Source organism: Hermetia illucens, chromosome 2, assembly GCF_905115235.1.
Source record: "Hermetia illucens chromosome 2, iHerIll2.2.curated.20191125, whole genome shotgun sequence".
Lineage (NCBI taxonomy): Eukaryota > Metazoa > Arthropoda > Insecta > Diptera > Stratiomyidae > Hermetia > Hermetia illucens.
The window spans coordinates 137004565-137029192 of record NC_051850.1 but is presented as its reverse complement, the minus strand read 5'-3'; the positions used below and the strand labels follow the sequence as shown (position 1 = coordinate 137029192).

The following is a 24628-nucleotide window of genomic DNA, read 5'->3' as shown; positions in this document are numbered from 1 at the left end:
AGGCAAATCAGCAACAGATCAGATTGTCTCTCTGCGGCAAGCGATGGAAAAACTGTTGGAATATGGAAACCAGTTGCACCATCTATTCATCGACTTGAAAGCCGCCTATGATAGCATAGCCAGGGTAAAACTGTACATGGCCCAACGAAATTGATAAGACTGACTAGGCTGATCTTGACCAATGTGCGAGCCCAGATAAAAACAGCAGGATCACTCTCAAGAACATTCGATATCAACAGCGCTCTATGACAAAGGTACGCCCCATCATACGTCCTTTTTAATCTGGCCCTGATAATGATCCGTGATGCTGAGGTAAATGCCAAGGAGTACGATCCTCTTTAAGTCCATCCAACTACTGGCCTATGCTGACGTTATCGACATCATGGGAAGAACCACCCGAGACGTACAAACTGCCTTCATCCAGATCGAGCAGGCGACGTGAGATCTTGGGCTGCGCATCAACGAAGGGAAGACAAAATATATGGTGGCAACGTCAACACCGAAGACGAATCAACTAACAACATCAAACCGCACTTATCAAACAGGAAGAATAAGGATAGGAGAATACAACTCTGAGACCGTTGACAATTTCTCCTATCTAGGGCCGAAAATCACAACCGATAACAGCTACGATGATGAACTGCGCGCGCGGTTGTTGTCAGCCAGCAGAGCCTATTTCAGCTTACAAGGACTGTTCTGCTCGAAACGTCTCACCATAGGGTCAGAGCTCTTACTGTACAAGACAATGATCTTGCCAGTCCTCATGTATTCTTTGGAAACTTGGGTTCTTAGCAAGAAAAATTGCGAACCCTCGATCGCGTTTGAGAAAAGAATCCTCCGAAGAATTTTCGGTGTCCTACATGAGAATGGACGATTCTGTAGCCTACGTAACAATGAAATCTATGAGCGATACCATGGCCGCCAGGTTGTGGATAAAATCCGGCTCAATGTTACGGTGGGCGGGTCACTGAATCCGTATGGATGAGGATGATCCCGCCCGGAAAGTCTATAAGGGCAATATCTATGGTAGGAAAAGAAGACGAGGCAGAGCCTGCCTGAGATGGAGCGATGGCGTAGATCAGGACGCCGGACAGCTTTTAGGGATATCGAATTGGTGGATCGAACCGGGATGTCTGGAGTTCATTATTAAGGCAGACCTAGACCGGATACCGGTTGTTGCGACGTTGATGATGATGATGATGCGCCTATTTATGCGGTAGGTATTCCATAATCATAGAGAAGAGCTTGAGAAGTTCGAACTTCCGTTCCTTTTTCTTCAGCTTTCACAGCGTTAACAGATAACATTTAAATTGAAAATTAAATGCACTATTGGCTTGTCAGTACCGGGAAATCTTCACGCGCTTCTTCAGCGCCAACTATTTGCCCTCATGCTGAATCTTCTTATAAAGATAAATTTTAGCTTGGTACATGTAATACAGACTTTTAGGGAGTTTTTGACGAAGCTGGTATTTTTTTAGACTCCCAGTACTTATTCAGGCTTGCACTTGTATTTAATAGTTTTGATAGGTTCCAACGGGATTTGTTGTCTCGATGGTTTAATTATGGGTGTTTATCAACCGCAATGAGCAGTTTGAGAGGGGTAAGGGACATTTTTCTGTGTTGCTTTATTTCCTTCGCAGATCTGCTATATCCAATCCAATCCAATATGCAAACTACTCCTAAATTAAGCACATTTTCCATCAAATGTTATTATAATCATCGTATCTAATTCAGTAATGTTGAATCTCAATAGGAAAATAGTGTTCTTTCTCTTCTTCAAAGGATAGACATTCCAAGTCAGTAGCTTGCCTCCAGTCTTCTCGGTTCAATGGTCGTATCAGTTGGGCAGGGAAATAGAACAGAAACCTTAAATATTCATTCACATATTTTATTTTTTAAATACAACAGATGTTACAACGCTCCCCTCTTTGCCACCAAATCTGAAAGTTGGTGTTGGAATGGTGCAAAATTTTTCGAATTTTCCTTGAAAACTTGTGATTAATTCTTCTTCTGTCCAATTGCATGAAGTTATAATGAAGTAGCCTTCGTCAGATAGAATTCTTCTCGTATTCTCTATGTACTTTTCTCGTTTTTCTTTTGGATTGTCTGGGTTAAGACTTATTGCATCATAGGTTCCTGTAAAAGATGGCAGACGATAGGAATTTAGTAGAAACATAATTTTAGCAGAAAGAACAGTTTTAGAGAGCAACAGATAATAAAAAGATAGAAAGTATTACAAATAGTTATAAGCTTTTATTTTTTTTTAAAAACTCAATCAATAATTGTCTATGTCTTTTGTACTGGGTACATGTCACTACCTTTACGTTTACTTTTCAAACACATTTAAGATGTTGAAAGTATTTTCCTACTTTCACGATAATTCCCTCAAACACAGTGCACCACTTCAGTGCTTCTCCAAATTAGAGCTCAATAGTTTACGCTATACTATTCTTTTAACGTTTACCAGGAAGTTGCAGAGACTTGAACGATGTCTGTTTACTTTAGCTGGTTAAGTCCACTAAATTGTAGATAGTAATTGAACCGATTTGTATAAGTAACATTGAGTGGTATGAGTGGTTAAAAAGACTACCCAGGAGTCAACTTTTGTCAATAATAGAACAAAGCTAACTCCGTCATGTTATTTACATAATATGCTCGTCCTAAGGCCACATAAAGGAGAAGTGTTTGAGGCAATATACTCTATTCAATCCACAGTAAAATTAAAATAAAATACTGAGATAAGATAAAATAGAGTTGAAGTACTTCACTATGCTGAATCCTAACCTGATCTTTTCTGTTGACAGGTCCCGCAACAGCCCGACTAAGAAAATGCATTAAATGTCGTTACAAAAAAATATCATACTACTTAATAGGCCCCAGAAAAATGCTAGGGCGTCCACCTTAATCGAGAAATGAGCAATGGTTCTTGACTCATGGGCGGTTTCAGGATGTAAGAAAATTAGTCCGCGCCAAATAAATTCTTGAGCTGAGGCTTACAAATACACTCAAAGTCTTCCCTGCTTGTCAGAAAAGGCAAATTAAAGGTACAGAAACATCAATAACGGCTCGGATAGGGACTGACCTCACGGCTATGACGTTCGTTTTTTGGAAACGAACTACGATTGGTGTATGTAATGTGCACACTTTCCTTGACAATGATATCGAGGGTCTCTCGCTTTCTCCAACTCAAGCCAGAATTCCAACGATATGAGTTGGGCTTACTGGGCCTAAGCGAAGTAAGTAAAACTCTGGAGAATACTCCTCTCCCTCTTGCGGCGATGTGCTTTTATACTTTGGAGAGCCAAGTTTTACCAGATGCGAATTCGGTGTCGGGTTGCATTTTACGGCTACCGCAAGGCGCACTTTCTTAATCTGGGAGCCTTATTTGGGAGTTATCTTCTGGATGTGCGTAACAAGAGAGGCACTGACATCAGTCCCGAAAAGGATCACCATCTGATGGTCGCTTATTTTTACTTGCGTGTTGCGTTCGCCACTTCAGGTTAGATTGGACAGTTGCGCCGCTCAAGCTCAATATCGACCGCTTGTATGATCGGTGGACAGAGGGAGGGTTATTTTGCTGACCAGACGGCAGATACACTGAGCAACCTGCCTGAAAAAAATCGATGTTCTTTTGTCGTGTGCTACGCAGGTCATCGGCTCCGTCCAGACGGGGCGTCATAAGATTTGGCTAGCTGCGAAATCGTGGAAGCGGACCGATGGACGGGGGCGGGGGTCCATGCCATGGTCAGGGAAGCGGAAGATGCCGCATAACGCAATGATTTAAAACTGTAGACTGCATTACGAAAGAATATATATGTTATCACAAAACTTTCAATGGTCCTATAAAGGACGTTGACCGTCGACTCTTCATCAGCGATGACGAGCAACTGAAGAAGTCAAAGGAACGTTTCAGCACCGTAACCGTATGTAACCGCATTACATACGGTGAAGATCCATCTCTTGTGAATGAAATGACTACTCACCGTGACTTTCGGATACCGACCGCCATCAATACACTCAAACGAAATAAAGCCGTTGAGGTTGGCGGTCTTCCCGCAGTGTTATTCATCGCTACACCTGCAGAAATACTGAGAATCAGAAAGGATGATGGTTAAGATTCCAAAGAAAGGCACTCGTTTTGGGTGTGATAATTGGAGGGATAGCTGCGTACTTCCTGCCGTTGCACAGAAATAGCTAAAATAATCCTGGAACACATCTAGGAGCATCACGAACGGGTGATCGACAGAGTGGAGGCTGGTTTCTGCTCCGGATCCTCCTACATTGACCACATCAACACCCTATGGATCCTGCTTTTCATCGAGAAAGCTTTCGACAGCGTGAACAGGGAGTATATTTGGCATGCTCTATACAGGAGGGTCATTCCGGAGAAACTAATAGGCATTATCAGAGCGAAATATGGTGGCTACATTGAGGTAAAATTCCAGAGTAATTTAAAATTGGAATCATTTCGTCACCGATATTATTTCTTCTTGTTATCAATGACGTTCTTCCTGCTGCCTTGCCCGGAGGACGTGGAGGAATTCAATAGGCCATGATATCTTTCCTTTCCTCTTTGCTGGCTCTGGGTTTGGAAACAAAGGCAAATAGAGTCGACTGAACATAAATACCAGCAAAACCAGTCGGTCAGAAGAGTTTAAGTAATTAACATTACTTATATTTTTATTAAAATATTTAAGCGAACATTTAATATTAATGGTTTTACATATTATTAGTCCTAATTCTAATCAGCGAACTCAACATCAATTCTAGTCAGCGAACTCAACATCAATTCTAGTCAGCGAACTCAACTCCAATTCTATTTCCCAAATCAAAAAGACTTCAGTGTTCTTTTTTCAATTCCAAACTTAATATTCAAAAATCAGTGACAGGTCTGAAAAACATAATTACTGCGATCTTCCACTCCCTTGGCGTGCTACGCAAAGTGGATAGATCCGCGCCATCTATATTGCTCGCACTCGCAACATTCGAAATAAATTTCGAATGCTGCGAATCCTGCCGCGCCACATCACTCCGCCCCCAGATGAAACCTAGGGGTTTCAGCGACTGATCCCCGAACTTCGTTCGCCGTTAATCCGCAAAGCGGACACGACGTTGCTTCGGGGCGCACGCGGGTTTCAGCCTGGACAAAGAGACCGCCTTTTTGTGACCACCGATCTCGAGCTGGAAGAAATGTTCTCCCCGCTCGAGAACGCGGTACGGGCCCTCATATGGAGGCTGCAGCGGCTTCCGGACGGCATCCGTTCTGATCAGCACATGCGTGCATGTGTCCAGTTCCTTGAGCGAACAAGCAGGTATGGACGAGTGTCGAGTGGGTGGTGGCGCCTTGATGCGCCGGAGATTGTCCCACAGCAGACGCACCAACCCCGACTCCGTGAGACCCGATCTCTTGTCGAAGACCGGATCGCTTGGGAGTCTTGGGTTCTCCCCGTAAACCAGCTCCGCGGGGCTGGCAGCAAATTCCTCTCGGCGGGTTGTACGAAGGCCGAGTAGGACGAGGGGCAAGACTTGCGTCCAGGACGGGTCGTCGCGTGCCATAATGGCGGCTTTCAGCGTCCGGTGCCAACGTTCCAACATCCCATTGGATTGTGGGTGGTATGCCGTAGTCCGCTGGCGTTTAAAACCAAGGAGTTTGCCTAACTCGGAGAAAAGGGTGGACTCAAATTGCATTCCCTGGTCAGTGATGACCACTGCAGGGACGCCAAAGCGAGGTATCCACTCTCGACAGAGGGCTTCAGCACATGATTGCGCCGTAATGTCTTTCAGAGGTATTGCCTCAGGCCACCGCGTGAACCTGTCGATGATTGTGAGGCAATACTTATAACTGTGCGAGTCTCGCAAAGGCCCTATTATGTCGAGGTGTATGGTGTGGAAACGCTTGGTAGTGCGGGGGAATGAGCCCACTTCTTTCCTAACATGCCTGGAGACTTTACACTTTTGGCATGCGATGCACTCTCTGGCCCAGGAATTGATATCCTTGTTCATGGAGGGCCAGAAATATTTTCCGGTGACTAACCGGTTTGTTGTCCTGATGCCGGGGTGCGCCAAGTCGTGAACTGCGTGGAACCCTTCCTTGCGAAATGTGGCCGGAATGTATGGCCGAGGTCCCTTTTCCGAGTCTTCGCAGCAGAGCGAGAGGTTTGAGCCGAAGATGGGCAACTCCCGAAATTTGTATTTGGGGTTGGACCTGAGGCTCTGAAGTGCTGCGTCATCCACTTGCGCCTTGGCAATAGCCGAGAAATCGAGTGAGGCGGGGATGTTAATTTCGGAGACACGAGACAAAGCGTCAGCAACAATGTTGTCCTTCCCGGACACGTGCTGGATGTCCGACGTAAACTGGCTTATGAAGCTCAGGTGTCGAAGCTGACGAGGGGACGCTTTGTCGGGCTTCTGTTTCAAAGCGAACGTGAGAGGCTTATGGTCCGTGAACACTGTGAACGGCCGGCCCTCTAGGGAGAAACGGAAGTATTTGATGGACAGGTATGCGGCGAGCAGTTCGCGATCGTAGGTGCTGTAGTTCCGTTGAGCGGGATTCAACTGCTTCGAGAAGAAGCTCAACGGCTGCCAAACTTGGTTCACCTTTTGGTGAAGGGCAGCACCTACTGCGATGTCAGAGGCATCAACAAAAACGGCTAGGGGTGCATCTTGCAGAGGGAATGCCAAGAGCGTAGCGTCAGCCAGTTGTTGACGAGATTTGTCAAACGCGCAGATAGCCTCTTCAGACCACACGATCTCTCGTGTGTCCTTAGTTTTGGGGCCAGACAAGTACGCGTTCAAAATGGACTGGAGATGGGCGGCCTTGGGCAGGAAACGACGGTAGAAGTTTAGCATGCCCAAGAACCTCCTCAACTCCCTCACTGTCTTTGGACGCGGGAAGCTTGTTATTGCTTGCACCTTGTCTGGGTCGGGCTGTATTCCTTCAGGGGAAATGAAATGGCCGAGGAATCTCACCTGTTGTTGAAGGAATTTGCATTTCTCAACGTTTAGGACTAAACCGGCCTCAAGGAGACGTTGAAAAATGCACTCGAGATGGGCTAAGTGCTCAGACTCAGTGGAAGAAGCGACCAAAACATCATCCAAATATACGAAACAGAATTCGAGGTTTCGCAGGACTGAGTGAATGAACCTTTGAAAGGTTTGCGCCGCATTGCACAATCCGAAAGTCATTCGGGTGAACTCGAAGAGTCCAAAGGGTGTGCATATTGCCGTCTTTGGAATGTCTTCAGGAGCTACTGGAATTTGGTGATAAGCCTTGGTTAAGTCCAAGGTCGAAAAGATGCGGCAATTCGCGAGGTGATGCGCAAAGTCGTGGATGAGTGGAATTGGATATCGGTCAGGAACAGTCTGTGCATTTAGCCTTCTGTAATCCCCACATGGGCGCCATTCGCCGTTTGGCTTAGGGACCATATGCAGTGGGGAAGACCAACAGCTGTTTGAGGGCCTGCAGATACCCTGTTGAACGAGTTGTTCAAACTCTTTCCGTGCAATTGCCAGTTTCTGAGATGGTAGAGGACGCACCTTCGAGAAGATCGGGGAACCAGTAGTGATAATGTGGTGCTGCACATTGTGCTTCACTGGTTTGGAGAGACCACAGTTGGTAGTAATCTGGCTGAACTTTTGGAGAAGTGCCCGAATACGAGAGTCGGTAATGTCTTCTAAAAGAACGGAAAGATTATTGCCTGGGTGAGATACCATATGTCCCGACGAATTAAGTTTGGTCGTGGAATCTATAAGAGACTTGTTTTGCAAGTCCACCAGCAATCCATAGTGACACAGGAAGTCTGCGCCTAGTATGGGGAAGCTGACATCCGCCAGGATGAAACGCCACGAAAACGTCCTACGCAAGCCAAGACTCACGTCCACTTGCCTATACCCGTAAGTATTGATGCGGGAGGAATTTGCTGCCGCAAGTTTGAGCGGTTGAGGGAAAAGTTGATGATGCTGGGGTACGGGAAGGACCGAAACCTCCGCACCCGTGTCGACGAGGTAGTTGCGCCTGCTGAGAGGGTCGAAAATAGTTAGGCGACGTGGCGCTGCGTTCTGGGTGGCCGCCGCCAAGACCCCCCGCGGACCTAGTTTTTTGCGGTAGGAGAGAATCTACACGGTAGCGTACATCTTGTCGCTTTATCCCCGAATCTGCGGTGGTACCAGCAAATCCCTGGGTCCGTGGACTGTCTTGACGACCTGCTACCTGATCGCCCTTTTCGGATGGCAGACCGCGAGCGTGCTCGCGATCTGGCGCCCGAACGCTGAGCGTCCAACGTCGCCCGCATCTCGGCCATACTAGCTGTTAAAGCAGCAATTTCGCGCCTCAATTCACCCACCTCATCCGACGGTGGTTGAACGGCCGCCAAGGTTGGGCGTACGTACACCTCCTGAACCTGGTCGGCCGTCGCTGCCAGTTCCTCCAAGGAACCGGAGACGCAAGCGAGGATCGCCTGGGTGCCCTCCGGGAGCCGACGCAGCCAGAGCGACTTGATCAGGTCGTCGCCGATCTTGCTCCCACCCAATTGCCTCATTTCACGAAGCAATTGGCTGGGAGTTCGATCACCCAACGTTAAACCTGCCAGCAAGTGGTCTAATTTTGCCGACTCGCTTGCCGACAGGCGCCTGATCAACTCGCTCTTGAGCTGCACGTACGATGTCGACTTCACCACGTCGGACACCAGAAGTATGGACTCTTCGTCCAGGCCGACCACCGCGTAGTTGAAACGGGTCGCGTCCGATGTGATGCCGGACATTTGGAACTGTGCTTCCAAATGCACGAACCACAGTTCGGGGTTCCGCCGCCAAAACGGAGGAACGCGTACGGCGAGGGCGGTCACTTGCGGGCCCGATGGGCCTGCCGTGTCTTTATTGTCAAAAGACATTTTTCTTACAGAGAAGTACGAGATTGAGATGTAAACGCGGTGAGTTTATACTGAAACGCGGTGAACTTTACACCGACACGGCAGGTCGCACTCACAAATGCACGCACGAAACGAGAAAAAACGAAGCGGACGCTATCCAGCGCAGACCAAAAACACCACCAATGAGAATGGAGGACTCGCGATGCTAAACACCTGCACGCCGTCTCTTGCAGCGATTTCAATTTTTTTATTACTATTTTTTTAAACTGAATAAATAAATAAATATTATATATAAATGAATAATAATTTCACTTAAGTATAACTCCTTGACGGCGGCGCTGGTCGAGTTTGTCGGCTGTAGCTGCGGCGTTGGCGGTGCTGGGGACGTCCGTTTGTTGCTGTTGTTGATCGTTGTGGCAATGATGACTAGTCCGGTGCGTGAAAGGTGTTGTGCAGGAGGGCGCGCGTACGGGAAGTCGCGTAAAAATCTACTTCTGGAGAGGGTCCGACGTGTGTCGCGCAGTACACTGTGTAGAGAAGGTTTTCTCGCGTTTTTTCTTGCCTCTGCTCCGACTCGGGATGTGAAGATGCGACACGTTTTCGTGATGTTTACCACATCACTCCACACTCAACTGTAGATGCGAACGCGTGAAAATCGCTTGCCGTACGGTCTACTGATGTTTTGGAAGGATTTCTCAGTCTTTGGAAGTTCTATTTCTGCCGTGTTGCTCGGACGAATTTTTGTCGTTAATAGAACTTCACCAATGTCGGCGATGGTGGACAATTATTCACTTTTAATATTGACTTAGAGTGAAATACAATTAACTTATAACAACTAAAACGGCGGCACCTGCTGAGGAGGCGGCGATGGTGGCGGAGCCTTCGGCTCCTGCTGCGATAGCGATGGTTGCAGCGGTGATATTGGTGTCGGCTGCGACGGTAGCGGCTACGGCGGTGACGGCGGCGGCTTCGACCTCTGCGGCGATGGTGGAGTTGAGTGCGGCGGCGAAAGTGGCTGCGGCAGCGATGGCGGCTGCGGCTGCGGAACTCTTACTTATCTCCAATCGATTGTTGCGGCTGCCTGCTGAGCGATTGTGCTTGCGCAGACTGCGATTTGTTGATGGGGATGATGATGTGCTTGAGTTTTTCAATTTTGCAGGTTCTGGGAATTCGGGATCTTAGTTGTTGATGCTGTTGGTGCGAGTTCCGGGGTCACCAATTAAGTAATTAACATTACTTATATTTTTATTAAAATATTTAAGCGAACATTTAATATTAATGGTTTTACATATTATTAGTCCTAATTCTAATCAGCGAACTCAACATCAATTCTAGTCAGCGAACTCAACATCAATTCTAGTCAGCGAACTCAACTCCAATTCTATTTCCCAAATCAAAAAGACTTCAGTGTTCTTTTTTCAATTCCAAACTTAATATTCAAAAATCAGTGACAGATCTGAAAAACATAATTACTGCGATCTTCCACTCCCTTGGCGTGCTACGCAAAGTGGATAGATCCGCGCCATCTATATTGCTCGCACTCGCAACATTCGAAATAAATTTCGAATGCTGCGAATCCTGCCGCGCCACAGAGTCATCGATTTCTCCCTATCCGTATTAACGGCCAGAGCACCGAAGGCGTCGATCAATTTGTATATCTAGGAAGCATGGTTTATGCCGGACCTGTATGCCCGAATGGCTTAGTGGTTAGAGCGCTAGGCTGCCAGTGCGGAAGGTCGTGGTTTAAATCTTACCGGTGGCAGAGAGGTTTCTATCGTGACTAGATGTCGGATACAAGTCCATTCAGTTGTGAATGACTACCTGCGTCGGGCGAGCGCAATGGCGGCCACCTCGCCTTCTGCAGTGTACTGTAAAGCACTATTATGATTTTGAATGATTTTTGATTTTTGCGCCAGCGATTACAATTATTATTATTCGTCGATCAATTTGTATATTTAGGAAGGATAGTTTCTGCCGACGGTGGCACCGAACTATTTGCCGTTCGACGCATTAACTGTGCTAGATTTACTTGACAAAACAGCGTCTTAAATGTAGAACAACACCAAGATCAAATTGAACTCTTCTGTGCTAGTGTTATTTCTGTGTTGTTATATGGGAGTAGCACATGGAAAATGACCCTCATTGTCACTCAAAAGCTCCAAATCTTCGTAAACACCAGTCTGCGACGTATCATCAGAGTACGCTGGCTTGATAATGTTTTAAACAACAAACTTGATCGGTACACTGGCCTGCTACCCGTGGGCGATTTGATCCGCCGCGAATTAAATGGTGGCAATTTCGTGGTAAAAGTGAAGAAATTATTTCACTTACGTGATTCTCAACCAACGCAACTTTTGAAGAATCGTGGAATCAAGTTAAAGACGGGATCCAAAAGTCGCCTATGCGCCTATCGCCTAAGCGGCTTATCAACCGAGATACTTGGCCTTGGAATGACGATGTGCAAATGAAAGTTCCCGAAAAGAAGCACCTCTATCCGAAGTATCTCGTCGATGAAACACTGGCCAATTGTCAAATTAGAAGAATGTCAACTGAGAAGCAAAAAAAGCCATTGCTGTTAGTCGAGCTGTTCGTTGCAAAGATAAACTGGATACTCGGGATGGCGGAAGAGCCGAAAACCAACATATACAAGATATCGAACCCTTCAGTTGCGGTGGTGACAGAAATGGTGCGACGGACGGGTGACTGGAATATTTCGAGCAGATTTCAATGGAAGAATTTGCTCATTTTCCACTTCAAAAACCACTGCCGACATTTGGAGAAATTCCATCAGCCGGAGCCACTGGTGCCCTGGGGTTGCGCCGGAATGAGCAACCCTGCCGGCCGGACCAAAACCAAGTGGCCGAGGAGAACCTCCACGTCATGGCACCGGGAAACGCTGTAATAACTATGACTTGCTGGTAGTAATGCAATAGGTGAATGCTGCAAGGCTTATAGAAGCGATCAGACCCGAGCCTGGACGTAGGCTCATCTAAAGTGGCTTCGGTCACGAAACTTTCCCAGGAGTATACCGTGGGAGCCGGTATAGCCTCTTAAATTTACATGTCTCAGGAAAATTCCTGGTTCATGTACTTTCAGCTTGGTTGTAGCAGTTGGCCCCCTAGTGGAAACTTCATGGGAGTGGTGGTTACATCCAAGTAGGCAAGAGACCCTGGGGCCTTAAACGTGGTATTGCTATCAACAAAACGGTAGCCGTACTCCAAAATTTGGTAGAAATTTATGTAGACCTTGCGTCCACCAGTATGAATGATGGGTCATGCCAGTATAGTCTAGTACCGTTGTCCTTGTCTAAGCGGGGCTCTGATTTTGGTCACAAAATCAATCTAAGTCTTAAGAAGACGGTGGGGTCAAGTTTATATGACGTTAAATCACCAGGACTTAACTGCCAATGCCACTGAAGTCAATCAAAGGAATAAAGTCGAGGAAAACAACAAAAAAACACTGTGGTTCAGTGAATTCTTAAATCGGGTTATTGAGCAGGGTAGAATACCATCTGACTGGTAAGAAAGCACGATCTTTCCAATATGGATAAAGAAAGGCAGTCTAGGAGGAGGTCCAAATTATCGTCCAATCCGGTTGCTATCCCATACCATGAAGATTTTTGAACGCATTCCTGACATCCCTGACGGGACATGGTTGGAGTAATCGTAAACTAAGTCGTCAATTTATCAAGTATTACGAAACTACTTAGGCAATATACGTTGCGCGGTTACACGTGCAGAAATTCCGTAAGAAGTATCGCCCTTTCTACATTACATGTCCGGATCTGTTGATCATGTGCCACATAAACTAATCAGGTATACTTTGCAGCAACACCTAATCCCAGAGGAACTCGAGCTCCTATTGTGATCCGGAAAGCAAAATTTGATGTGAGACAGGCATAAAAACACCACTTCGTATCTTCGTCGGTGTTCATCTAAAAAGCGCCCTATCGCCACTTCTCTTTGTTCTTGTTATCGACACTGTTAAACGAGACATCCAGCGTCAAGCATCTTACACACTGTTCTATGCAGGTGAGCAACTTGTTCAAAAATGGAATGGTCGCCTCATGTAACAATCTCAAACTGAATCTAAATAAAACAAAATTTTTGACGACCGATCCCAATGAAACAGGAACTAGTACAGTCGATGGCAGTGACTTGTTGAGCACTGAGCAATTTGAATATCTCGGATCAATGCTATCAGCCGACAGCCATCTAAGGTGCTGATCGTTGGGCGTTAATAAAAAACAGTGAACGGTACCTCACGGTAATGAAGACGAAGATGTTGCGTTGGAACAGTGGCGCAACACGCCATAATCACACCCGAAATGAGGACATGCGGGATCGATTAGGAGTTGCACTGATCGTAGAAAAATTGCGAGAGAGATGTTGTCGATGATATGGACATGTAATTCGTACTGATGAGAACTCAGTTGCCAAGATTGGTCTGAACATCGAAGTCGTTGGAAAAGGACCGAAAGGCCGGCCGGAACAACGATGACTTGATACGCTAGATCATAATTTGAATGCTTCGCGATTCCAACTAGGCTTTTGACCAAGCAAAATAGCCAAACTGATAAAAACGACCCCCAGAACGGGACATCGAAGTCAGTTTATTTTGTTCACTATTGCAAGTAGCTTGGTCGTCGAAATAGAGGCTACAATTAATTCTTTTGAAGAATTTCAAGCCAAGGAACAGAAATTCTGAAGTATGGATTAAACTCCTTTCTGTAACTCATATTTTGGCGCCAATTCAGAAACAATAAATAAATTCACATGCTGTATCACGTGCTTCATTGATGTAAAATTTTGAAGGGGTTTGAAAAGCCGAGCTAAATAAGGTTACATTCTGTCGCCGATACGATTCCTTCCTGTTATCGGTAACGTCCTGTATGCTGTCTTGCCCGAAGGACATCAAGTATTGCAAAGGACCACGACATCTTTTCTCAAAACCAAGATTTTTAGTTTGACTCATCATTGTACTCTTCATATTAGCATTAATGAGCAGAACATCTAAGGCGTTGATTAATTCACATATCTCGGAAGCGTCGTTTCTGCCGACGTCGGCATTGAACTTGATGTCGTTGGACGCGTTAACAGCAATAGATCCACTTTCGCTGTTTCGCCCAACATCTGGAAATACGTCAACGCCGAGTCGACATTGTTCCATGGTAGTATTCTTTGTGTGCTAATATAAGCAAGTAGCAAGCTACCTGTTGACGTGTTGATCACAAGGCGAAGGAGGCAGTGGATAGATCATGCATTAATGAAAGGCGACAATTCCATTGCGAACTATGGCCCGCAATGAAATCCACTATCCCCGGATGGCCGACAAGTAGGTCGCCTCAGAAACAAATGATGTAGAACAGTGGAAGAGTGCAAACTTCTTGAGGAAGCTGAAATACATTTCAGCAAACCATCAGCGATAGCGTGTAGGCTTGGTTGTCGCGTTATGCCATCTAGCACTAACTGGCAATCGTATGAAGCAGTTCAAAGTGTAATTTGCGAATGGCAGCTAGCGTAAGTCTGTTTTTGTATGCAGGTGCCTTGGCTTGGTGAAAGAAAATCCCGCCTGGTAATTTATCTCCTTTCTTGTTCTGTGTAATAGCAACGGATCATAGTGGTTCTGGTAATTTCTAGTGCTTCCCAGAAAATAGATGCCATAACATTTCCCGGTAGATTTGAAACCTGAATCTTCTCGTTATCGATGATGATGGCCACTTCCAAGTCTTCGACTGGTGTCAATATGCAGATGCTTTTTCATTGCTAATAATTGTTTTAATGCTGCGGTTTGAGATCTCCTGAGTTTTAGCTAAATGGCTCTTCGATCAGCTAAGACCAGATTTTCATTTGTTTGTTGTTCTCTGTACCGGGCGGATGGGCTATTTCCATTGTGCTTTACTGAACTTAAAATCCCCGCACAAGCGTGCAATTGTGATATATGTACGACCAAACTCTTCCTATGTTTCTTACAAGACGAAAGCTATAGCTTCCACTTTTCTAAGGAGATATCTTTATGAAAGATTATGATTCACTTTTCTTTTCTTTTCGATTGCTAGTATTCAAATGACTGTATCTTAAAGAAATGGGGACCAATTTGTATAATTTTTTTGGATATACAAATACTAAAAGCTGAAAGTAGGTAAGCATATTGCTTTTTAAATGCTAATGAGCGCTGCAAACATTCGTTTGTTATGACATTTTGATGAACCCTTACGAATGTTATGTTATGATACAATGGGAGAAATCTGATTTTCGACAGAATGGACATATTGGAACGATGGGTTGAATATTTTGATGAACTGCTCAACAACTAGAATATCGGTGGGTCCTTCCGACTCTCGTGTCCCCATACATCTGTTTGGTAGCAGATATGAAGTTACCCTGAAGCGTAGAGAGAACTGGCAAGTCCCGGAGGAATGCGTGGCGGGATATACGGAAGTCTTCTACACCGTTGGCTCAAAAACAGAAGAGGGTTCTGGAGTCTACCTTTCGAATAAAAACGAGACGTGGGCTTTTCCTTTGAGACAATATGCAACGGTTTTTCAAGCCGAATTTTATGCGATCCTAAAGGCGGCAAGCTGGGTGATTGACAAGCGGGTGAGCTGCATTAAAGGCGTTAAGTAGTCGTCTGATCACTAGGGTCTACAGGAATGCTGAAACCGTTTGAACTCTATCTCTAGATTCAATACGGTGGAACTACTCTGGGTACCCGGTCACTGTGGCTTTAGCGAAAGAGGGGTCAATCTCCCCTATGCCGGGACCGGAACCAGCAATTGGAGTAACAGTAGCATTGGCTAAGTCTGCTTTCAAAAACTGGGAACAAGCTTCCCACAATGACAGGTGGCAGAGCCTAAATGCTGCCCGAACACCAAACTTTTTCTGCCAGAGCCAAACAAACATACGGCAAAGTTTATCCTGTCCAAAAGCAGGAGGACTTGCAGGTGCATTGTGGGCATTCTGACGGGTCATAATTCACTAGCCGGGCATATGTTCAGAATAGGAATTATTCAAGATGATACGTGTCCCTCCTGTAACGAGGAAATGGAATCCACGAAACATTTCCTATGTCAATGCCCCGCCTATGGACGCATCAGACATCAGATCCTTGGTGCCGATGCTCTCCAGTTGCGACGGGTAGAATCACATTCACTAACGGAAATTCTACGACACGTTAACGAATCCGGAATATTCCGTTAGACGAGAGTGGCGAGTATAATGGGCCAACACGGCCTGAGTGCTCAGAAGCTGTAGATTCTTCCCCACCACACACACACAACTACACCAAGCGGTTCATCAAACTGATGCTCAAGGTGTGAGACAGCGAATCAATGCCTGATGACTGGCAACGAGGCATTATCTGTACAATACATAAAACGGAGATATCACGCAGTACAACAATTATGGATATTCTTCGCTATCTTACTAGGCCGGATAGGCCCATAGACCCAAAACATCATCGGCCCATACAAAAAAGGCTTCACTCCAGGCAAATCAATAACGGATCAGATTTTCTATCTGCGGCAAGCGATGGAAAAACTGTTGGAATATGGACAACAGTTGCACCATCTTTTCATCGAATTTAAAGTCGCCTATCATAGCATAGCCAGGGTAAAAGTGTACACGGCCATGAGAGATATCCCGACGAAATTGATAAGACTGACTAGGCTGACCCTGACCAATCTGCGAGGCCAGATAAAAGCACCAGAGTCACTCTCGAGACCATTCAACAGCAACCATGGTCTAAGACAAGGGGGTGCCCTATCATGCGTCCTCTTCAACCTGGCCCTGGAAAAAGTGATCCGCGATGCGGATGTTAATGCAAGAGGCACCATCCTCTTCAAGTCCACCCAACTACTGGCCTATGCTGACGATATTAACATCATGGGAAGAACAACCCGAGATGTACAAACTGCCTTCATCCAGATCGAGCAGGCGGCACGAGATACTGGGCGGAGGGCTGAAGGTAAGGTGAAGTTATTGTTGGCTGCCAACAGAGTCTATTTCAGCTCACAAAAACTTTTTCGCTCAAAATGTCTCACCATAGGGTCAAAGCTCTTACTGTACAAGACTATGATCCTTCGAGTCCTAATGTATTCCTCGGAGACCTGGGTTCTTAGCAAGAAAAATTGCGAACTCTTGGCCGCGGTCGAAAGAATTCTCCGAAGACTTTTTGGCTTTCTACATGAGGATGGGTATTCCGCAGAAAAAATTGCGAATTCTTGGCCGCGTCCGGGAGAAGAATCTTTAGAAGAATTTTTGGCCCCCTACATGTGGATAGACGATTCCAGAGCCTACATAACGACGAAATCTATGAGCCATACCTCGACCGCCTGGTCGTGGATAAAGTCCGGCTCAACTGGTCGCGGTGGGCGGAACACCTAATCCGTATGGGTCAGGATGATCCAGCCCATAAATATCTATGGTAGAAGAAGAAGACGTGGCAGATCCTGCGCCGGATGGAGCGTTGGGGTAGGTTCGGACGCTAGACAGCTTTTAGGGATATCGAATTGGTGGCCCAAAACCGGGATGTTTGGAGTTGATGATGATGAATGTTAAATTTTATACATGCCGCCCCTAAAAACTACCTGTTAACGAAAATAGGCAGGAGATGCAAGGGTAATGTTTACTGCTACTACAATCCGAGAGTACAATTCAAAATTCCGAAAATGCGAGTTAGATTAAAATTGTTTGTGTTTCGGCTGAATATATCGGAATTATCCATTTCTGTATCAAAATCTACTCGCGTTATTCCCTCTAAACCAACAATCTTCAAATATAAACTATGTACTCACTTTATTAATCGATACATACCTTTGTCATGAACGATGTTAAATGTTCCAAGCTCAGTCATACTTTTCTCGCTAAGTAAATCCACCACTTTGTATTCTATTGGTAGTTCTTGGTCCTTGGCAATCGACGCCGCAAGTTCTATAGCTTTTGGGGAATAGTCCACTCCTAATAAATTCTTGAATCCTTCACGAGCTAATTCTATGAGGAACATTCCGTTCCCACATCCTGCAGAATTACTATTTACTCAACGCACTCCAAAAGAGAAGTAAGCTATACCCACGCACCTAAATCAATCACATTGTAGTCTGCTTGTATTTCATCTCGTTTTAGTATCCAATTAATAACTCGAATCTGTGAATCCTCGTCGAACCAAATTTCCCCGACATCTCCGTGGTCATTATAATTTTGAATTTCGCGCTCGTAGCTTTGCTCCCAATATTCCTTTGTCCCTAGCTCTGAACCAGCGAGTTCGGGGAAATCCATGTTTGGTACTTTGATTTCAAGCTAATGTTCTAAGCTGCTGCCTGAGCCAAAGGATAATAAACGTTGAAAATTTTCATCAACAGAGCTCTGTTGATGAACTTAGAAATCGTAATTAGCAATTGTACCTTTTACTGCTTTGCTGTGTAGCCGTGTTCAATCCAAACTTTGCCACTGTTTACCTGCACTGTTGACTGCAATTTAACCTCACTTTGAATAGCAGCTGTCAGATTAGTCATAGAGGGAAATTTATCTTGCATATCAATTTCGTTGAGCGGCAGGAAGTGACGTAATCACAAACTGTTTTCATATAATTTCTTACTAGTTTTGGCGGAAGTTAATTGTATGAAGCAAATTTTATGATTTCTTTCAATTTTTCAATATTATTGGATTGTCTCACCATAGGGTCAAAGCTCTTACTGTACAAGACAATGATCTTGCCAGTCCCCATGTATTCCTCGGAGACTTGGGTTCTTAGCAAGAAGAATTGCGAACTCTTGGCCGCATTCGAGAGAAGAATCCTCCGAAGAATTTTTGGCTCCCTACATGAGGATGGACGATTCCGTAGCCTACATAACGACGAAATCTATGAGCGATACCATGACCGTCCGGTTCTGGATAAAATCCGGCTCAATAGGTTACGGTGGGCGGGTCACTTAATCCGTATGGATGAGGAGGATTCAGCCCGGAAAGTCTATAAGGGCATTATCTATGGTAGAAAAAGAAGACGAGGCAGACCTTGCCTAAGATGGAGCGATGGCGTAGGTCAGGACCCCAGACAGCTTTTAGGGATATCGAATTGGTGGACCTCGGCGTAAAACCGGGATGTCTGGAGTTCTTTATTAAGGCAGGCCTAGACCGAATACCGGTTATTGCGCCGTTGATGATGATGATGATTGGATTTATTTCTATTTTTTGCTCTCTAACAACCGAAACTTTCTCAATAGGGTTGAGCTTTGGGCTGTTTACAATCTATGATAGGGATATCTTTATATTTGTCAATCTATGCAAGAAAAGTTAACTGTTGGCAATTCATTTGATAAAAATGAAACAATAATAATGATAATGTCAACGGACGTCGTACTGCGTCCGAAAAGAACTATTGTGCCCCTTAACTGATTAGAGTATACCTATCACATATAGTATGTCGTTAACTGACCGTTTATAACCGACAGGAACTATATTGTGGTATCTACTTCCAATCTAGCATCTTGTATTAAGTATTTTCCAAAGGGCTTGAACTTACTTTGCAAAAGTGCCGGATACTGTCCCAAACCATGTGCGGAGGTTTCATCACTCTCCTAACACAGTCCGTAGATATCCCTAGCTTCCGCAGGTGATAGTTTAGCCTACAGTGATCAGTGAGTATTACCACGATGATCTGGGTGCTCTTCTTGGTGAGGTTTAAACAGTCTTTCGAGCGCTTGTATTCGCATCCACCATGAGCACCTTGGCCTGGTTCGATCAGACGCTCTTCTTCGTTAGTGAACTAGGTTGACTCCCAGAAGACTGTATTCCGCATCAGTCACAACAGGAGCCTCGGACTGGATTAACAACATAACGATGAGCCTGGCAACGAAAATGGAATAACGATTTGCGTATTTTCTCATGAAATGTGCTCTCCCCCGATTGCCGCTCAGCAGCTAGCCGCTACCCTGTCCCAATATAAGGCTGATGTAACAGCGTTGCAGGAGATGCGTTGGACAAGGACCGATCTCCTGGAGAAGAGCCACTACACCATATATTATAATGGCCATCCAGTAAACCATGTGCTCGGAGTAGGTTTCTTAGTCAGCCAAAAAATGAAACCTGCTGTTATCGCCTTTGAAAACATATGCACTCTGCCTTTGCGCGGCAAGTTTAGAAATATAATCCCCATTAACGTTCACGCCCCTACAGAGAATACTGCAGAGTCGGAGAAGGATACTTTCTACAAAGCAGTAGACCGAACTCTCGAAGCATGTCCCAGGTATGATATCAAAATTATATTTAGAGATTTTAAAAGCCAAGTAGGGACGGAGCCCGTATTCAGGCGATCCGTTGGCTTCCATAGCTTACATAAGGATAGGGATTATTCAATTAGCAGTGTCACACGAAATGGTTGTTGGAAGCACCTGATTTGCGCGGAAAGCGGTCCACAAACACACATGGGCCTCTCCAGACCACTTTCCTAGCCTTCCTAGCCGAAATCTATGAGCGATACCATGATCGTCAGGTTGTGGATAAAATGCGGCTCAAAAAGAAGACGAGGTAGGCCCTGCCTGAGATGGAGCGATGGCGTAGGCTAGGACGACACACTCCTTTTATTGATATTGAATTGGTGGACCTCGGCGCAGAACTGCGATATCTGGAGTTCCTTATTAAGGCAGGCCTGGACCGGATACTGGTTGTTACGCCGTTCATGATGATGATAACAGAAACATTGCTACTTAAAACGACGTAACTTCTGCAAGCAATCCAGCCAACTGTGTTTGATTTCTCCCTAGTGTCAGCAGCCATGAGAATGGCTTGCTTCCGCATCGTTCTTAAAGGTGCCCGAAAGATCCCGGTTCCCGGTTGCCCTTTTTTAGAAGCATCGCGTCGGTGTCCAGTTCTGACAATTGGCGTTTTGAAACCAGTCCGGTAAGTTTACGAGCAACCAATAAGTTTTGTTGACTGTCACATTTGTATCATACATATTTGTATTTGTATCAACTAATTTTGGTAGTAGGTTGTCGAAACTTTCAGCACCAAGATACCACATCACGTTCCAGTGAAAGAGGCAAGTTCGCTTGAATGTGTTGACGTTCATGCTGAACCAGTTTGAAGTGTGAGAGGCAAAAATGTCAGAGGCTATGAGGTAGTGGTAGTAGGTCGGTTCAACATAGGAAGATTCTTTAGAGTGGACGAACGCTGCTCTTCGTCCAGTAATACCTTAAACTGGAAGTTAACCAAGCTTTCAAGTAAGAAACAGAAGGTTATTCGTGTGTCACATGATAAGGGATTCTATTAGTTGATTGATTAGTGATGTGTCCGGATGACTTAAGTGGTTAGAGCACTGTGCTGTCGCTGTGGAAGATCTCGGTACAAATCTCACTGGTGGCAGAGGAATTTGTTATCGTAAGAAGCTAACTTAGCTGTGAATGAGTACTTGAGTCAAATCAGGGTAATAATCTCGGGTGAGCGCAATGCTGACTACATTGCCTCCTACAGTGTACTGTGGTGTACCGTTTTGGCCTTGAATGAATGACGAACCTTAATGTCTACAGATGAGCAAACTTGTTAGCACTGATGAAGGGAACAAGTGGTTCCCGAAATATCGGTATTTGCAAGAATAAATACCCACACCAACGACAAAGAAACAACAAGTTTTTATTACTTCACTTGAATGAAGTCTTCTTGCATACTTCAAGGTCTTGATTATGGATTGTTGTGCCAACGATTATTATTATTATCAGGTGATTGAGCCTCCGAGAATTGTTTTGGGTGTCATCAGTTGGAGGTTAGACCGAATGGTCACAAGCTTCCGTTGTTACTTGTTTTTTTGAGCGTGCTTCTCTGTGCTGGGGAGCCTCCACTTCCTGGCCTATCATCCTCTCTTCTCTCAAACTAGGTCAGCCGTGTTGTCTTTTTCAGTCAAAATCCCACGAAGCTGAATCAGATAAGGCCTTGTGTGTTTTAGAACACTTCATTCAAGACCGCAACGGTACACCACAGGAGGCAATGTGGTCAGCATTGCGCCCGCCCGAGATTATTACCCTGATTTGACTCAAGTACTCGTTCCCAGCTGAGTTGACTGGTATCGACTTTCAGTCACGATAACAAGTCACTCTGTCATCAGTGGGATTCAAACCGCGACCTTCCACTACTACAGCCCAGTGCCTTAACCACATTTAAGGAGCGATGCCTCGAGAAAAGTCTAAGTTTTCATGTCCCAATCCTTGTGGGACAATAAAAATGTCGTTCAGTAATAAAAACCTCTATTTGGCTGTGTGAATCCTTCCCAGTAGATTTGACAATGGATGGCCTAAAGTCAAATGCTGGCTTTGGTATCGCCATTGTGAAGCTAGACCCGTTGCGAGGCAGCCTGTAAGCTTTCTCATTACCAGCGACGTTCGAGCTACCTGGCGCCCACATCAGAAACACTTCGTTCACTATGACCAATTTTAGCAACAATTATATTATATTCAGTGCTGATCATGCTGCCTGGCGTTAGAGTAGAATCAAATTGTGCGATCCCACCGCTATTTGTCGACCATTCTTCTCTTTTGGTGATTACGACAGGGTATGACTTCCCAAAGGCAAATCTGGACACCATATTTCCAAATGAGCGCTTGACCGTACAATTGGTCGTCTTTTGACATGCCAATGAATTCAGTCCTACGTGTGCCGTTAGCTACTTTTTGTTTCACCTCCAAATAAATTGAAGTTAGACTTAGGAGAACTTCGATTGTCGCAGATAGGGTAGTTCTCATTACCCTAGTAACATTTAGGAAACCAAGTCTTTGGATTTTTGTTAGCAGCTTTCTGCTGTTAGCACACTTTAGGCTAGACCACCAGGCTATACATACGTACACCAAAATGGGGTTTATTGTGGATGTGAACCCATTCTAGAGAAAGTCCGCAGGTCCGATCGTAGTTCCAAAGCACTAGAGCAATCTGCAGGATTTCTTATATTGCTCCAGAATTTGATGTTTGTTCCATAGGACGGTGTCCGTAACAAGGCGCCATAACAGAAGAAAGAGAACTCCTCACTATGGGCAATCCCTGAGATATCCTGCTGAAATAGACTTCCGTCCGACCAATATGTGGATCTTTATCTACTCCAGTATGTGAAGACTCCAGTTGATTAATGCATCACAAATTGCTGCGAACTAGACATATTTGAAGACACCTTTGCAAACGTCGGCGTATTGTTTTTCAGATTAGACTAATCGGTTGGAAACTTGGCTGTGTAAGGCTATCGGTACTGAACTGAAATTGTAGATGCTGCCTAGGAAGTGGCTTCATGGTTTGCCGTTTCTTCATCGCTATCTGTGTACCTCCTGTTCTGTAAACGGTAGCTATGTTCTTCTTCGGGGATTCGCTTCAACTTTGAGGTTGTCTCGAGCGTATTAGTCTTTTTGCAAAAGCGGCACCGTGATGATCGTTTAGTTGACCTTATGCTCTTCTTTGGAGCTTTCTGAGCTTCTTTGTACTGATTTCAGCCATCAGTTGATTCAGGCTTCAGAGCTCGAATGAGGAGTTTCCTTTTCGTTCTTATCTGATAAGCCAAATCCGAGCTCTAGCATGGTGTTTTACATTTTTTGGCATATTGATTGGACAGTTCCCATCGAAAAGTGCTTTCATACCGGTTATGATAATCTGGGTTGTTTTCTTAATTTCAACATTGGATTTGATGCGCCTTCTAGTTCTATTTTGTATGAAGTTGAATCCATGCCCATTACGAAATCAATGCGCCTGTGAACTGAAAGCGTGATATCGCTCGATACTCACCCTCTCCGACAAGGGCCGCGATGTCAGGGGGTGCCACCGTGATATTGATCACCATTTGCCTGGCCGCATTGAAGAAATCTGGTTTATTGCCCAAGTTGATCTGCAATTCGGTTCCTACCCAAACAGGCATTCATTCATTCATTCAAACAGGCTCGATCTTCTCGTGTTGACGTTATAAATTCCATAGCAGGTATGGTGGGCGTTGGATTTGTATCCTGCTATTATTCCATGCTTTTACTCTTGGTATATTGCATACCTCTGATGAATATCCCACTGAGCACATCGTCCTTGGCATAGAAAAAATAAGAAAAACACCAAAGAAGTTCCTTTCCCTTTTGACTTTTCTGGTTAATTTGACTGTTGTGATGTAACCATTAGATGGAGGTCTTTTGAAGTCACCATCCAGGAGTATGGTCTAGCATTTCCATAGGCATATAAAAGGTCAGCATGTTGGAAGTTTAAGCTCCTGATTTCCTCACTGACAACCTATAGTCCTTGTATCTGGTAGTAGCAAGATATATTTTCATTCGTTATACGGCCGGTGTATTCGGCTCAGATAAGAGACTTCCACTACGCCATGAAATTGCCTCATGTATCAGTGTAACCTGGATCGACGCATTAATGAACGTCCCAAATGTAAAATCTATTCGTTCGTCGTTGCCCTTTAGGCTTTCGAATATTAAGCAATGACCTATGCCGGGCGGTAATGGAGATGAAGATTTAGCGTTGGATTAGTGGTATAACATGCTATGATGGTTCTATCATTGAAAAATTCGATGGTACGATCATGCGATTCGTGCTAATGAGAATTTGCTAACTGACATGCGTGTGAATATTGAAGTCGATGAGGATGGACTTAAAGGTTGACCTGAACAGCGATGGATCGATCCAATGCATAGATGGTGATTGAGAACCTCTTGATTTTAGCAGGGCGAAGCCTATGATCAATTGGTCTAGACAGGCCGACTCTGTTGTCGAATCGAACAAAGGCAAAAAGGAAGAATAATTCTACTG

At 45.0% G+C, this 24628-nt stretch overlaps 1 protein-coding gene across 1 annotated transcript; it reads right to left on the bottom strand.

The window, feature by feature from the left end:
* Positions 1 to 1874: 1874 nt before the first annotated feature.
* LOC119648798 (EEF1A lysine methyltransferase 2) lies at positions 1875 to 18369 on the bottom strand. Its single transcript, XM_038050642.1, has 4 exons — positions 18268 to 18369; positions 17944 to 18183; positions 17681 to 17884; positions 1875 to 2136 (listed from the first exon to the last, which is right to left on the bottom strand). The coding sequence occupies exons 2-4, from the start codon at positions 18140 to 18142 to the stop codon at positions 1889 to 1891; spliced, it is 651 nt and encodes a 216-aa protein (XP_037906570.1). The 5' UTR covers positions 18143 to 18183; positions 18268 to 18369; the 3' UTR covers positions 1875 to 1888.
* Between the last annotated feature and the right edge of the window lie 6259 nt (positions 18370 to 24628).